This window comes from Balaenoptera borealis (genome assembly GCF_965194805.1).
Source record: "Balaenoptera borealis genome assembly, chromosome: 11".
Taxonomy (NCBI): domain Eukaryota; kingdom Metazoa; phylum Chordata; class Mammalia; order Artiodactyla; family Balaenopteridae; genus Balaenoptera; species Balaenoptera borealis.
In genome coordinates, this window is record NC_138868.1 from 6,262,448 (window position 1) to 6,277,025 (window position 14,578).

A 14,578-nucleotide genomic window follows, 5' to 3' on the forward strand; every position below is an offset into this window, starting at 1 on the left:
TCAGCATGGCGCCAACATCTCGTTCCAGCCACCTTTCTGCCCCCTGAAGCCCGTGCTCCAGCCACTCTGAACCTCTCACTCAGTTCCCTGCATACTTGCACCTGAGCCTGTGCTCGGCCTCCCTTCTGCCTTAAGTACCCCCCGACTTCCTGTGGATCCTTCCTGCGGGGATTCCCAGCAGTCCAACGAGGCGGAGCCCTTATGCACCTCCTCAGTGAAGCCTCTCTCACTCCTCACTTTTCTACCCTCCGGTGAGACCAGCTTCACAGCCCCTGATGATTCTCTGATCCTAGCGCACAGGAAGCCATGCTGTCCTTCAGTAATTGGTCTGTCATCCACTAGACTGTGAACTCTGCCAGGCAGGGAACCAGGTCTGACTGTCTCTGTGTCCCCAGATCCCACTTGGCAAAGGAGTCCAGCCCACAGTGGGTATCCGCAGATGTCGGTCCCAGCCTGCCGCCCACCTGGCACTCCCTTAGGGGCTGGAGGCGTTGCACGCATGCAGGACACAAGGGATTTGTGAGGGCAGCTGAGCAGCAAGGTTTATAGAGGAACCCAGGGCAGCAGCAGGGTGATTATCTGGAACTGGGTTGGCAGGCTCAGGGCACAGCCAGCCTAAGCTGGGGGTCAGGGGCCCATGGCCCCTTCATTCCCCCAGGGGCACAGTGTAGGCGGCATGATGTGGGATGCCCCAGGAAGGGCCAGGGCGTAGGGTTGAGCCTCCCTCCATCAGCCTGGGACAGAGCTGGTGCTGAGGCCCCATCATTCTGACCAAGGTAGGGGTCCCAGAGACCCCCCCTTTGGAGCCAGAGTTAAGAGGGAAAGGGCACCCCCCATCCAACGCGTCCATCTGGTGTGGCGATGTGCCAGCAGGTAGAGTCCCACATGCAGAGCTCCCTCTGGGCTGCAGGAGGTGGGGGACCTGGGTGGGCAGGCGGGCGCGGCAGCAGGGGGCCCCCAGGGAGCCTAGTCCAGCGGCCCCTGGAAAATGAGGCGGACACAGCCATGCTCGCCAGTGAGCCAGACCCCGCAAAAGGGACAAGCAGCATGGAAAGCGTGGGTGCCATGGGGCAGTGGCGTCTGAGCCCAGTAGCGGGCAGTCTTCTCAGAGCAGACGTGGCCACAGGGTGCGAAGGCGTGGCTGGGCGGCCCGGGGTCCAGGCAGAGGCCGGCCTCCTGGCCGAGCCACAGGGGCACGTAGGGCCCCACGAGGCGGCAGAGAGGGCACTCGCGCTCCTGGGGGCCCCGCTCACGCCGGCAGCCCCAGCCGTGGTAGCCGTGGACGTGGCCACAGCGGACGTAGACCCAGGGCTGCTGCTTGTCGGGTGCCGTGCGGCCACGGGCCGGGCTGGGGAAGGCGAGGGTGCTGAGGCCCACGGGACACTGGGGCCGCGCCGCATTCGCCTCCTGCCTCTGGGCCTCCAGCTGCTTCAGCGTGGGCGCCCGCAGCAGCCCCGCCGGCGTGCGCCACAGCAGCGTGGCTCCACACAGGTCAATGAGGGAGCCGTCCTGCAGCACGTTGGACTCGTTTTCCACCTGCAAGGGCAGCAGAGGAGCCTTATTGCCCAAGAGGCTCCTGAACCCCCTGCCCCTGGGCCGCCATGACCCCAGTCAAGCCACCCATCCATCCCACTGAACCTCCCTAGAGAGAGCTCTCTGGACCCGTGGGGCTGGCTGGGTCAGAGGAGGGGGTTGGACTGGGGCTGAGGAGGGGGGAGGGCTGGGGCAGAGGAGCAGAAAAGACTGAGAAGCCGCGTGGGAGGGGAGGCAAGTGGTCCCAGGCAGGCGCCATTCCTTACACTCAGTGGAACGTGGGGCTTGGTCACCTCATCTGTCAAATCAGAAGGCCTGGACCAAAATGGGAGTTTTCTAAAACATTTTCCCAGGCTCTCCCCTAATGGCAGAGGCCAGAAACTCCTCTGTCCAAAACACTGGGGACTTAGCCCAAAGCAGGGGTCCTAAGGGCTGAGGTTAAAAGCAAGGACTCTAGCACTAGATCGTCTGGGTGTGAATGCTGGCCTCAGCATTTACTAACTCTGTGTCCCTGGTCAAGTAACTTATCCTCTCTGTGTCTTACTTTCCTTACCCTCAAGATGGATTTTACTTCCCTGTATAGCACGTGGTTCTCATGAATCAATGTAAACACTTGGAACGGTGCCCAGAACATAGTAGGTGCTCAATAAGTGTGTCCTAGTGAAACGTTCAAAAGCATAATTTTAAAAAATAATGTTTCCCCAGATCTCCCAATAGAATTGATGCTCTGGAAAGATAAGCCATGCTTTCCCTCGAGGTTTGGAATCTCCTTGCCCGAGGTGCTCATACCTGGGAAAAGCTCTGCGTGGCCCATTTGAGGATCTTCGCCACATGACATTGGGCAAGCCCCTATGTCTCTCTAGGACTCTCCCAGCTCCTAACATTAGTTCTCTGATCTGTACCACATGGAGCGTTCACTGTCACCTGTGTCAGAACTACTCCAAGGCCCCTTCTTGCTGGGAGAGAATAAAGCTAAACCCGTGTGAACATGACAGACATGTTACAAACTGCCAACACTTCAGGCTACAAACTGCTCACACACAGGCCAAGTGTCACCCTCATAGGAGGGTGTGAATTTTTCAGCTGCTGGCATCCTCAAAGCCACTTGGTACTGCACGGTGTGTTGGTGGGGGTGCCACTTCACATCACCCCAGGGACCTCCGGCAGTATGTGGGCTACACTTGGAGATGCTGGTCTGGTCCCCTCTGTGGTGCAAGTGGCACGTGTCCCCAGATGGACCCTGTTGGGGATCCCTTGTGCTGCAGGACTGGAGATCATCTGTCCTGGCTTGGGAAGGGGGAAGGGGAGATTGGGAGGACCCAGGAAGGATGAGGGGGTGGGGAGGAGGGTGGACAGGCCACCTACCAGCTTCCCCCGCTGCTGTGCCGAGCGGCTGTCCCTCAGAGTATATACATTCCCACAGACCGAGATCTCCCGCCAGACACCCGGGGCCGAGTCCTCAGAGAAGCCGCCTGCTGGGTGCATCACCAGGACCCCGTTGGTGGTTAAGCCGTCCATCAGGCCGTCAGGGGTCCGCCATTTGGCTGCCCGCTCCTGGGACCACATGTGGGATCAGATCACATCCCCGAGTGGCCCCCAGCAGGCTGCGAGCCAGGAGTGCTGTCCCTCTACCCTCGAGCTCAGAGGTGGCCCGGAGAGGACTAGAATTGGCGCTGCATGACCTTGGGCGTCACCTGACCTCTCTGAGCCTCGCTTTGCTCATTTGTTAAGTGGGGTTGCTAATCCCTGCATAGGTCATGGTTATGATTACTGCAGGCTGGTCCATCACCCCAGGATGCTGCCCCTCCCCAGCCTACCCCTCGGCTCACTGTCGGATGTAGTGCTGGTCCCTGCCCGGGGGGCTCACTCACTCCAAGGAAGATGTTGCTGGAGGCATCGAAGCCAGCGGCATAGATGCGGGAGGTATAGGGCGGCCGGCGGTCACAAAGGATGCGGCAGGCATAGCGGGAGATGGTGCTCTGGGCAGAGGGGCCCTCGGCAGCCCCTCCTCCAGGGGGCGTGTCTGTTACCACAAAGTCGATCATGTTCTCCGTGGAGCGGCCAATCTGTGAGGGAGGGGAGGGCAGGCACAGGAATGCCGTGTGCACAGGTCAGTCCTGCGGGCTTCCCATCCCAGGGTTCCCAGCAGCTGCTCTGTGTGCAGGGTCACCAAACAAGGAGGGGACAGCACCATCCCAGCTCCCTGGGGGTCCCCACATCCAATCACTGGTGTCTGTGTTTCTCCTTCTCTGTCTTCCCCCCAGTTCCTGGAAGCACCCCACTCAATTAAAAACTAGCTGATTTGCGGATAGAACAGTGAACGGGTAACTGACACCCATAGTCTGGGAATGTTCAAATGTTAGTAGAAAATAGTGAATTTTTGATAAATATTTACTATATATCATGTTAAGCATTTCGTGTGCAATATCTCAGTTAATCTTCCCAACGATGCCCTGGGGTGGGACTATAATGGGCCTCACTTTACAGATGAGGAAACCGAGGCCCAGAGAGGTTAAGCGACTCTTGCCCAAAGTCATCCAGCCACTAACTGACAGAGCTGGGAGCAGAAGCCAGGCAGTACGACTCTCACAACACACTCTGAACTCCTAAACTGTATGCCTCCCGCAGGTGGGACTCCAGGCTTGGGTTTGAATCTTGATCCAGCCACTGACTTCCTGTGTGACTTGGAAGTCAACAGCCCTCACTGGGGTGTCCTGCTTCCTCCTCTGAAGAGTGGTCCACTGCACTGAGGACACAAAGTACCTGCCCCGTGGCCACGAGCCACCCCCTGGAACACCTGCAGAGCTGAGCGTCCAGGCCTGGTGGTCCAGTGGCCAAGGCTTGTGGAGGCGCCCGAGCATACCTGGAACATGTCTGTGTCACTGTCATGTGTGTACTCGACTATGACCGAGTGGCTCCGGGACAGTGTGTACGAGATGCTGTGCTGGCCACGGTTGCTCAGTGCCTGGTGACAGAAAGGAGAAGTCACTTTCCCAGGCATGTGGCCAGGAGAAGGGTGAGCCTCTAAGCCAGAAGCTGGAGCCCAAGGCCCAGTGGCCACTCCTAGGGAAGGGGCAGTTCCACCCTCTGCAGAGGGTGTATTGTGCAGCTGGCACTTTACACACGTTACCTTATTTGATCCCTAAAGCCACCCGAGGGAGGCATGGTTATCATTCCTGTTTTACAGTTGAGGGAACTGCAGCTCCCAGAGGAGAAGAAACTGGCCTAAGGTCTAACAGCTGGAAACAGCAGAGCCTGAATTCTAACCCAAACCCTCTGCAGCCAAAGGCCTTTCCTTTGTCATTGCTGTGTGACTGTCACATCCCCTCTCTGAGCCTTGGCCGCCTCTAAAATGATGCTGACCACTTCCATCCAATGGATGGGGTCTGGTGGTCAAGGAAACACTTTGCAGACTGTAACACATGGCAAGGGATCTCCCACCAGCACCATTTCTCTGGGGCAGTGAGTGAAGACACAGTGGGCTCCCCTGCTCCAGCGGGGCTGTGGGCAGGTAGGACTGGGAAGACCAGCACCCAGGACTGCTAGGACAAGCTGCTTGCCTTGGACACAAGCGGTGTGGAGATGTGGTGCATGACGTCCGGCTTCACTCCGTTGGCGTGTGGCCGGCGGCTCAGTGCCAGGCGGCTTCGGCGGCGGCCCTTGTCCCCACTTGCCAGACACCCATTGTAGCTGTGGATGTGAGGGTTAAGAAGAAAGGGTTGCAGGGAGAGAGAGAGAAAGTGAGCCCCTGAGAGACTAGGAGGAACTGCCAACTTCTGGGCAGATCCTACCTTAATAGACAAGCCCTAGAACCACCCACAACTAGAAGACCCTACTGTATCAAACTGGGGCCTTCGGGGAGTGGGGTGGGGGGTCAGAATATCCTCAAAAGGACTTGCATCCAATTAACCAGTGTCTTCTGGACTCTTGAACCATGCCTGGCCAGGTGCCAGGTGCTGGCATGGTATAGCGACACACCACGGTCAGTTCTGTGCCCTAAGTTTTTCAAGGAACCTGGGTGCCACCTGCCATGATCCAGGCACAAGCCAAGTATGCCCCAGGCCCAGAGACAGGAGAAGGGAATTCTGGCCCCAGGATCAGGTTTCTAAGAGAGGGGACACCCATACTGGGCCTGGAAGAACTAGAAAGGATTCACCTGTAGCAAACTGTCATTAATTATATCACAAGTACTACCGGAAACCAGAATGAAAGAAAACAACAGACCCACAATGCCACTACCTCCATATCGCCACACACATCAAATTTCTACCTTCCTTTCCAGCTCTTGTCCAGAAGGAATGATTGTGGAAGGCAAAGATGGAGTGAGTCATAACCTTGATCGCTGCCATGTACCGGAGCCTCCCGTGTTCCTGGTGTTTCACATTATTAATTACCTAATGAAACGTGTGCAGCGTCCTGCCAGGCAAGTATCTTTCTTCTCATTTTACGAATGAGGAAAACTGAGGCTCAGGGAGATAAAATGACTTGCCTGAGGTCCCAGGCTAGTCAATGGGAAAAGTCTAGATTTGAACTCGGGTCTGTCTGACTCCAGCCTCTTCTGCAGAAGACTTTCTGTAGGGAGGGCTCACCCTGAGCAAAGGTCCTGAGGCTGGAAGGGTTTGGTGAGATCAGAGAGTGATGACTTGGGTGGTAAAGTGCAGCAGGGGAAAATGAACTTGGTGGGAGGGCCCTGAACACCAGGCTGAGGATTCCAGACTTTATTCCATAAGCAGTGGGGAGCCATGGAAGGTTTGGTGGCAAGGAGTGAAAAGGATGAATAGCTGGCAAATACAGACGAGGACCACTTGAATCAGAATCTTCCCCGGCCCCACACATGGAGATTCTGATTCTGTAGGTTTGGGATGGGCCTGTTAATGGGTATTTTCCAATGTGCTCGCCAGGTGGCTCTGATGTCCAGCCAGTGTGGGGCTTCACTGCCCTGCAGAGAACAAATGGCAGTCAAGAGGGCCTGTCCCCTTAGGTCTGAGCTCTCCCTCATCAGTGGCCTCACCCTCAGCTGCAATGCCAGCTCTTCCTTTGGGACATCGAGCAGCTGCTTTTTTTTTTTTTTTTTGGAAAGTGTGGAGTCCAAACCACTGGACCACCAGGGAATTCCGAAGCAGCTGCTTTTCTAATGCAAGCACCCCTGAGAGGGGCATCACTTTTGCCCTCGTAAGCTCTTCCCACATATGGGGGGTGGGACAGTTCAGGACACAGGCTGGGGCCTCAGACGGGCCTGGCTTAAATTCTGGCTTTTCCGCTTATCATATGACCTCTGTAAAATGGGGCTAATTTATCAGGACCTACCTCACAGGTTCATTGTGAGAACTAAAGGAGATAAAGCATTTTAAAATGCTTGGCACAGAGTTTGGCATATATATAGCAAGCCCTTGGTAATGTTAGCTATTATTATTATTATTACTGAAAAAAAAAGTACATGGCATATACATGTCAACAAACAGTAGCCATTATTATTTCTAAATAATCATCACAGTGATAACATAGCTTATCAGATACTTTCTTCGGGGTAGAGAGAGAGGCCAAAAGGAGGTACAGACCAGGGAGGAAGGAGAGGAATCTGTGCCTGGGGCAAGAGCTAGGTGGGTGGTGCAGAGATCCTGGTCAGGTGAAGACCAGGAAGGGATGAGCTCTACTCAGCCACCAACTCATGTCTCTTCCTCTCTCCTGGCCTCAGTTTCCTCATCTGTAGCGTGAGGGTCAGCTGTAGCTTAGCAAAAGTTCACTAGACCTAGAGTAAAAAGCCCTGGGTCCAAATCCCAGCCCTGCCACTTACCAGCTGTGTGCCCTTGGGCCAGTCACTTCCCCTCTCTGAGCCTCGGTTTCCTCACCTCCTTCCTCACAGCATCTTTGTGAAGATTGAAATGAAATAACGTCCATGAAAGGGCTTGGCACAGGCCTGCCTCCCAGAACACTTGGTGCGTGCCAGGCACTGTCCTACATGCTTTACAGAAATCACCTCATTCATTCCTTCCGACAACCCTCTGAGGTATTATTATTAGCATTCCTATTGGGAAATGGGAAAACAGAGGCACAGGGAAGTAAAGCAACTTGCAGAGGCAGGATTTGAACTAAGCAGTTTTGCTGGAAAACCAGAGTTCTTCACCTCAGACTACACACACTAGGTGCTTTATGAAAGGCAGCTGGTGTTACTTTCTTCTGCTCAGAAACGTGGGTGGGCAGTTAGAGTTGTCTCAGTAATTTATGAAAAATGGGAAGATAAAATAACAATTATGAATTGAGGTGGGCTTGGTCAACTTTGTCTCTCAGCTGGGAAGGTGAGGAGGGACAAACAGCAGAAGGCCCTAAGTGGGGAGAGCCGGGGCCCTTGGTCTGGCTGTCCTGTGGGGTGCCTGGTGCCCCACCCCACCTGGACCAGGGAGGCTCACCCCAGAACGATGAGTTCACCATACTTGATGGGCTCCTCCCCTGGCTGTGCATCTTCACCGGGAGAAGAGAGGACACAAGAGCCCTGGTTCTCCAGGTGCTGGAGGTCTGAGGTTCGGGGGGAGCCCACTTCAGGGTTTCCTTCCAACACCATTCTGGGCAGAGTGGGAGAGGAGAAAAAGAGCTTTGCAGCCTCCCACCCCAGCTCCCTCAATGCCAGCTCCAGCCTGCTGCAGGCCACCTAGGCTAACAACAGAGTGACCTTTCACCCACTCTGTTGCTATGGCAACCACTTCACTTCTGCCTCCCCTAAACTGACAGGGTTGCTGGGATACCAGGGAAGGGAGATGGATGGGATGGAACCAAGAGGGTGGGGCTGCACAGAGGGTCAGAATATTTGGCAGGGGCAGAGGGATGGACCAACTTGGGGCGGCCAGAAGCTTCTTTTTGGCCAGGACCTCAGTCTGGGATGTGCTTGGAAGAAAGTCACCCCAGGAGTTGGGGGCCCTTACTGCTCATCCTTCACTCAGTTCCTGGGTTTTGCTCTCAGCGCCGGGACCCCTGAGTAACACTTCTGTCAGGTTTTTGGAATCTACCTGTCCATCTTAATCTTTCTGCCCCTTTGCTGGTCTAGGCCTCTGTCTGTCTGTCTGTTTTCTCAGTGACTCTCTGTCCCCGCCGCTGTCCTTTTCGCCATCTCTCTACCCACGCTCCTCCCCGTCTCCGCCTGTCTGGCCACCTCTACCTCCCCATCCACCTGCCCCAGTCTCCCCATCTTGTCCTCGCCCTGCGGGCAGGCCTCTGGACCCCTCCCTGGCGCACCCCCCTCCCTCCCTCAGGTGTCAGTCTGCAGTCCCCGGGCCGCCCGGGTCTCTGGAGGCCTGTGGGGGCGGCGCTCCCCCCTCCCGCTCGGGCTGCAGCAGAGCCAGTCCCCGCAGGAAGCCTGTTTGGAAAACATCCCAGCGCAGTAGGGACTGCGCCGGGGCAGGCCGGCGCCCCGCGCCCGGGGCAGGCACAATGACAGCCCAGCGCATACGCAGATACACACCCGGCGGCCCCTCCACACAAACACCCGCGCTCACACACACAGTCCAGCACAACCCGAGCCCCGCGGGCAGTGCCCGGACGGGCGCAGAGCCCACCCTCGACCCGCGACAGCAGGCGCGATCGCGCAAAGAGCCACAGGCGCCCGCCCTCAGACCAAGTACCCCTGCCACCCAGACACTCAAACACGCCCCCAGCGTCCGCTGGGGCCCGCCCGGCGAAGCCCCCGCCCACTCCGCCCCGGCGGCCTCACCTGGCCGCGCTCCGGCCCCCGCTCGGCGCCGCTCCCTCGGCGCCTCGCTCCTGCTCGGCCCTGGAGCTGCTGCGGCGGGATGGGCCCGGCCCGCGGCGGCTCCGCGCTGCCTCGTCACGGAGACACCCGGAGCCGGGGGAGGGGTACGGGCGCCAACAGCCACGCTCCGCCCCCTGTGCTTATGCCCCGCCCCGTGGAAGCCCCCGCCCCCACTCAAGACCCCGCCCCTTGCGGCGAAGCTCTTCCCCAGTCGGCGGAGCCCCGCCCTTTCTCAAGAGACCACGCCCCTTATAGGGCCCCGCCTTCGGGCCCTTGGAAGCCCCGCCCACCACTCTATTTTGGGAACGCCCCCGCCCAACTTCGCCAGCTCCGGGACTCTCAGGTAGTCTACGAGACCCCTCCCCCAGTTCGGGCTCCCCTGACCCCGCCCTCATTTCTGGGGACTCCCGGGTTCTCCTTGAGACCCTGGCGCCCCCTCCCCCACCGCGGTCTAGGACCTTCGCACTGGGCTGGAGGCCCCTTTCCCCACCTTAGGCCAGGGACTCTCCACCTCCTGCCCGAGAAGTCGCCTCCCAGATGGGGAAGCCGCGGAATTAGAGGAGAGAGGCAGGGGCGGGAATGAGATAGAAGGAAAATACTAGAGGAGGCGGAGGAGGGGGTGTGCGTCAGCAGGAAGGCAGAGGAAAGCCGCCGCGTTTGACTCCAGTCGCAGACCTGCCTTCCCCCCACAAGCTCGGCTGCTTTCTCGCTGTGCAACCTCCGGCTGACTCTGGGCCCCCCAGGTGTCTAGGAACACCTCCCTCTCTCCCGCCAGCTTGCACACACCACCTGAGATGCCGGAAAGGGGATGGGAACATTTTGGGGTTTGCAGTCCCCTCCGGTCCTGGGCTTGCAAGAGATCTCGTCTGTCAGTCTGTGCCAGGTGCTATGTGCTGTGCTTTGAACAAAATAAGCCCTTTAATTCTTGGGAGACAGGCACTATAATCACCCATTTTACAGATGAGAAAACAGAGATTTAGGAACCTGACTTGGTCGTGGTTATTTTCCTAGAAAGGGCCCAGGAGTGGATCTCAGCTATGTGACTCCAAAGTCTGGACTCCTAACTTCTATACCTTCTTGTTATGACTTGGGAAGGCTGGACAGCACTCAGAGGTGCAGAGCCAGAGAGACCCAGAGATGCATCAGATAAGATCCCTAGAGCTCATTATCTCTTGGTCTGTTTGGGACTACAACCAAGAGCTGGGGGAAGCCCAGAGGGTGGACCTTTAATTTGCATCTTTGGAGTGCATGTTTTATTGAGGAAATCAAGGAAGGCTGCACAGAGGAGGCCACCTTTGGCCCCAATCAAGAAGGATAAGTGAAAGTTTGCCCACACATTCCTGAGAGGGGACACACTTCCCCTCCGTCTCCCCAACTTGTTGCTTATGAAGCTGCCAGTCTCCACGACTCCTCCTGGGCCCCACCACATCCACACACACCACTAACTCCGCCACCTAAAAATAGTCCAAGATACCAACTGCTTTGCCAACTGTTCTGGGGCCCCAGCAGCCAGATGAAACAAGAAAGCAGCTGACAGCACACCCTTTGAGGACAAAATCACTCATTAATCAAAGAAAAACTCCCTGAGAGGCCACCACAGGGCAGGCTGGACTGCTGAGCTGCCGGCAGCAGGGCATACAAATCCTGCACCACAGGGTAGCTTCCATCCCTGACTGCCTACAGTATGCCCACCTGCATGCCAGGTATGCACAGCCATAATAGGACACAGGGACACTGGGACAGTCTTACTCCCCTTTGCACTCCCAGCTTCCAGCACATTTTCTGCCAGAGCAGGCCCTCTGTGAACATGTACTGAATTACTATTAGAATTCCCAGTTTACAGATGAGAAAAGTGAGGCTGGAGGTGGGGGGCAGCCAGGTCACACAGCCAGGCAAGTATGGAACTGACGTTTGACCAGAGCCCCCGTGCTACGACCTGACACCAGACTGCAGGAAGGGCTAAGAGAGGTTGCAAGTCTTTGTCCCAGGAGGCAGAGATTTCTCCTGTGGTAGAGCACTGGGCTTGGAGCTGCATGGTGGGTATAGTCAGACCAGGAGGGACCTCTGGGAGCATGTGATGAGCCTTATTGAAGCATTGCATTGTCCAGGTCAGGGAGAGGAAGGGTGAGTTGGAACACCACCAACAGACACAGATTCTCAAGTCCCAGCCTTGGCTTCTGGCTCTAAGGCCCATGCTCTGTCCTAAGAACTCCAGCTTCGGAACTTCCCTTGTGGTCCAGTGGCAAAGGCTCCGTGCTCCCAATGCAGGGGGGCCTGGGTTTGATCCCTGGTCAGGGAACCAGATCCCACATGCCGCAACTAAAAGATCCTGCGTGCTGCAACTAAGACCCGGTGCAGCCAAATAAATAAATAAATATTAAAAAAAAAAAAAAAGAACTCCAGCTTCTTAATCTCTCTAGGCGTCACTTCCTGTATTTATAAAATGGGAATAATAATAGTACCTTCCTGAAGTGGGATAAAAATGTGCAGTATTGTTTTGAAAACCTTTTTGTTCAGCCCTTCCCTTCTCTCTTCAATCTAGATCTTGACCCTATTGCTTCTTTTTTTTGGCTGCGTTGGGTCTTAGGCGAGCGGGGGCTAATCTTTGCTGCGGTGTGCGGGCTTCTCATTGTGGTGGCTTCTCTTGTTGCAGAGCACGGGCTCTAGGCATGTGGGCTTCAGTAGTTGCAGCATGCAGGCTCAGTAGTTGTGGCACGTGGGGTCTAGAGCGCAGGCTCAGTAGTTGTGGCGCACCGGCTTAGTTGCTCCGTGGCATGTGGGATCTTCCCGGACCAGGGCTCAAACCCGTGTCCCCTGCATTGGCAGGTGGATTCTTAACCACTGCGCCACCAGGGAAGTCCCGACCCTATTGCTTTTTAAAAAGGGGACAAAGAAAGGAACAAGATACAGCCTGTATTTCTTCAATTCTTGGGTTCAAGTGCCCAGAGATAGGGGTGGCATAAAAAGTTTGGAAGAATATTTGTGCATCTAGTGGAGAAAGGATGTTGAAAACAAACAAACGAACAAACAAACCAACAACAAACTCTTTCTGGGCTAAGAGATTTACAGAGGAATGGATAAGGAAGAGCTAAGATGCTGAGCTGTGCCTTTGAGGCCTTGTTGTAGATAGAAGCATGGGGCTGGGAAAAGACAGACCCCTCAGATAGATTTAGGGATCAAAACCCTATTCCTTCAGAGTCCAAACTTGATTGGATCAGCTTGTGGAACAATTTATGTTCTAGGACATTGTTGAAAACAATAGAGAACTCAGCTGGCAATGAGTGGAGTTTAACAGCTGGTTGTGGTCAGGGAAAGAGTCAGTCAAGGAGAGCTCTGCCCAAATCACTGTCATCCCAGGTGACTGCGGGCGGGCATGCAAACTGAGGACCAAGGACAGAGGCTTTAAACTCAGGCTGTGGGAAAGGGGGATGGACTTCACTAAAATAATCCACCCAGTCACTAAACAAGCAAATAACAATAGTAAGCCCTTGGGGGGTGGCGAATGCCAAGGTGCCACAATATATTATCTAAAATCTTCAGTTTCCGACAGGAAAGAATGACACATAGACTAGGAAAAAAAACAGGCAGGTGTTGTCAGGATGTGGGGAAATCGGCACCCTCACACACTGATTGTGGGATTGTAAAATGCTGCAGTCACTTGGGAAAATAGTCCAGCATTGCTTCCGACAGTTAAACATAGTTACCATGTGACCCAGCAATTCCACTCCTAGGGATAAGCCCAAGAGAAATGAAAACATATGTCCACACAAAAACTTTTACACACATGTTTATGGTAGCATTATTCATAATAGCCAAAACGTGGACAACCCAAGTGTTCATCAATTGTTGAATGGATAAACAAAATGTAGTACATCTATACAATGGAGTATTATTCAGCCATAAAAAGGAACAAAGTACTGATATATGCTACAACCTTGAAAACATTATGCTAAGTGAAAGAGGTCAGTCACAAAACACTGCATATTGTATGGTTTCATTTATAAGAAATATCAGAATAGGAAAATCTATAGACAGAAAGTGGATTAGTGCTTATTTAGCCAGGGAGGGATGGTGGAATGAGGGGTGATAGCTAAAGTGTATGAGTTTCTCTTTGAGGTAATGAAAATGTTCCAAAATTGACTGTGGTGATGGTTACATGTATCCATGAACATGCCAAAAACCACTAAACTGTACACTTTAAATTTGTGAATTGTATGATATGTGAATTATATCTCAATATAGCTTTTACTAAAAAAGAACAAAATAGAACAAAACAAAACAAGCAAAAAAAACCCAACATAACATTGAGCAAAAGAAGCTAAACAGCAGAATTCATACTCTATAATTATATAATTATATTGATTATATTAATTATATAATCATACTCTATAATTATATTGATATAAATCTCAAAAATAGTCCAAACTAAGCTATGTCATTTCAAGATGCTTACTTTGGTGGTAAAACTAATTAGAAAGGCAAGGAAGTTAACACCATGAAAATCAGGCTGGAAGGAGAAGAGCGGGCGCTCCGGGGTGCTGTCTGGGGTGCTGTCCAGTTTGCTGTTTGGTGTCTTGACAGAGTGACACTCACCTGAGTGCTCATCTAATGTTTGTTAAGCTGTACATTTATGTTGTATGAGCTTTTGGTTTGTTTATTGTATTTTATAATAAAAATGTTAAAAATAAGATGAGTTGGTTCAGGGGTGTCCCTGGTGGCGCAGTGGTTAAGAATCCACCTGCCAGTGCAGGGGACATGGGTTTGAGTCCTGGTCTGGGAAGACCTCACATGCCGCGGAGCAACTGAGCCGGTGCGCCACAACTACTGAGCCTGCACTCTAGAGCCCATGAGCCACAACTACTGAAGCCCACGTGCCACAACTACTGAAGCCCGTGCACCCAGAACCTGTGCTCCACAACGAGAGAAGCTACCACAATGAGAGGCCCATGCACCACAATGAACAGAAAAAGGTAATAGGAACATACATATCGATAATTTCCTTAAACGTGAATGGATTAAATACTCCAACCAAAAGACACAGTCTCACTGAATGGATACAAAAACAAGACCCATATATATGCTATCTACAAGAGACCCACTTCAGACCTAGGGACACATACAGACTGAAAGTGAGGGGATGGAAAAAGATATTCCATGCAAAAGGAAATCAAAGGAAAGCTGGAGTAGCAATACTCATATCAGATAAAATAGACTTTAAAATAAAGAATGTTACAAGAGACAAGGACACTACACAATGATCAAGGGATCAATCCAAGAAGAAGATATAACAATTATAAATATACA

General features: G+C 53.7%; 1 protein-coding gene across 8 annotated transcripts; it reads right to left on the reverse strand.

The window, feature by feature from the left end:
* Positions 1-516: 516 nt before the first annotated feature.
* PELI3 (pellino E3 ubiquitin protein ligase family member 3) lies at positions 517-9,400 on the reverse strand. 8 transcript variants are annotated; one of them, XM_082340850.1, is made up of 8 exons: positions 9,236-9,398; positions 7,941-8,093; positions 7,328-7,399; positions 5,094-5,223; positions 4,397-4,498; positions 3,405-3,599; positions 2,899-3,087; positions 517-1,536 (listed from the first exon to the last, which is right to left on the reverse strand). In XM_082340850.1, exons 2-8 carry the CDS (start codon positions 8,090-8,092, stop codon positions 967-969), a joined length of 1,410 nt encoding a protein of 469 aa, XP_082196976.1. In that variant the 5' UTR covers position 8,093; positions 9,236-9,398; the 3' UTR covers positions 517-966. The 8 variants fall into 8 exon arrangements, with proteins under 8 accessions (XP_082196976.1, XP_082196977.1, XP_082196980.1 ...); XM_082340851.1 differs by lacking the exon at positions 9,236-9,398 and adding an exon at positions 8,987-9,117; XM_082340854.1 differs by lacking the exon at positions 9,236-9,398 and adding an exon at positions 7,511-7,558 and having other exon boundaries at positions 7,941-7,994.
* Between the last annotated feature and the right edge of the window lie 5,178 nt (positions 9,401-14,578).

Bases quoted from the DNA above. Each gene is read 5' to 3' on its own strand.
- PELI3 (XM_082340850.1), bottom strand. From the start codon at position 8,092: ATGGTGTTGGAAGGAAACCCTGAAGTGGGCTCCCCCCGAACCTCAGAC. The intron at 7,400-7,940 runs GTGAGCCTCCCT...ATCTTCACAAAG, and splicing joins GGTGAACTCATCGTTCTGGG to ATGCTGTGAGGAAGGAGGTG. The intron at 3,600-4,396 runs GTATGCTCGGGC...CCTCCCTCACAG, and splicing joins GTGACACAGACATGTTCCAG to ATTGGCCGCTCCACGGAGAA.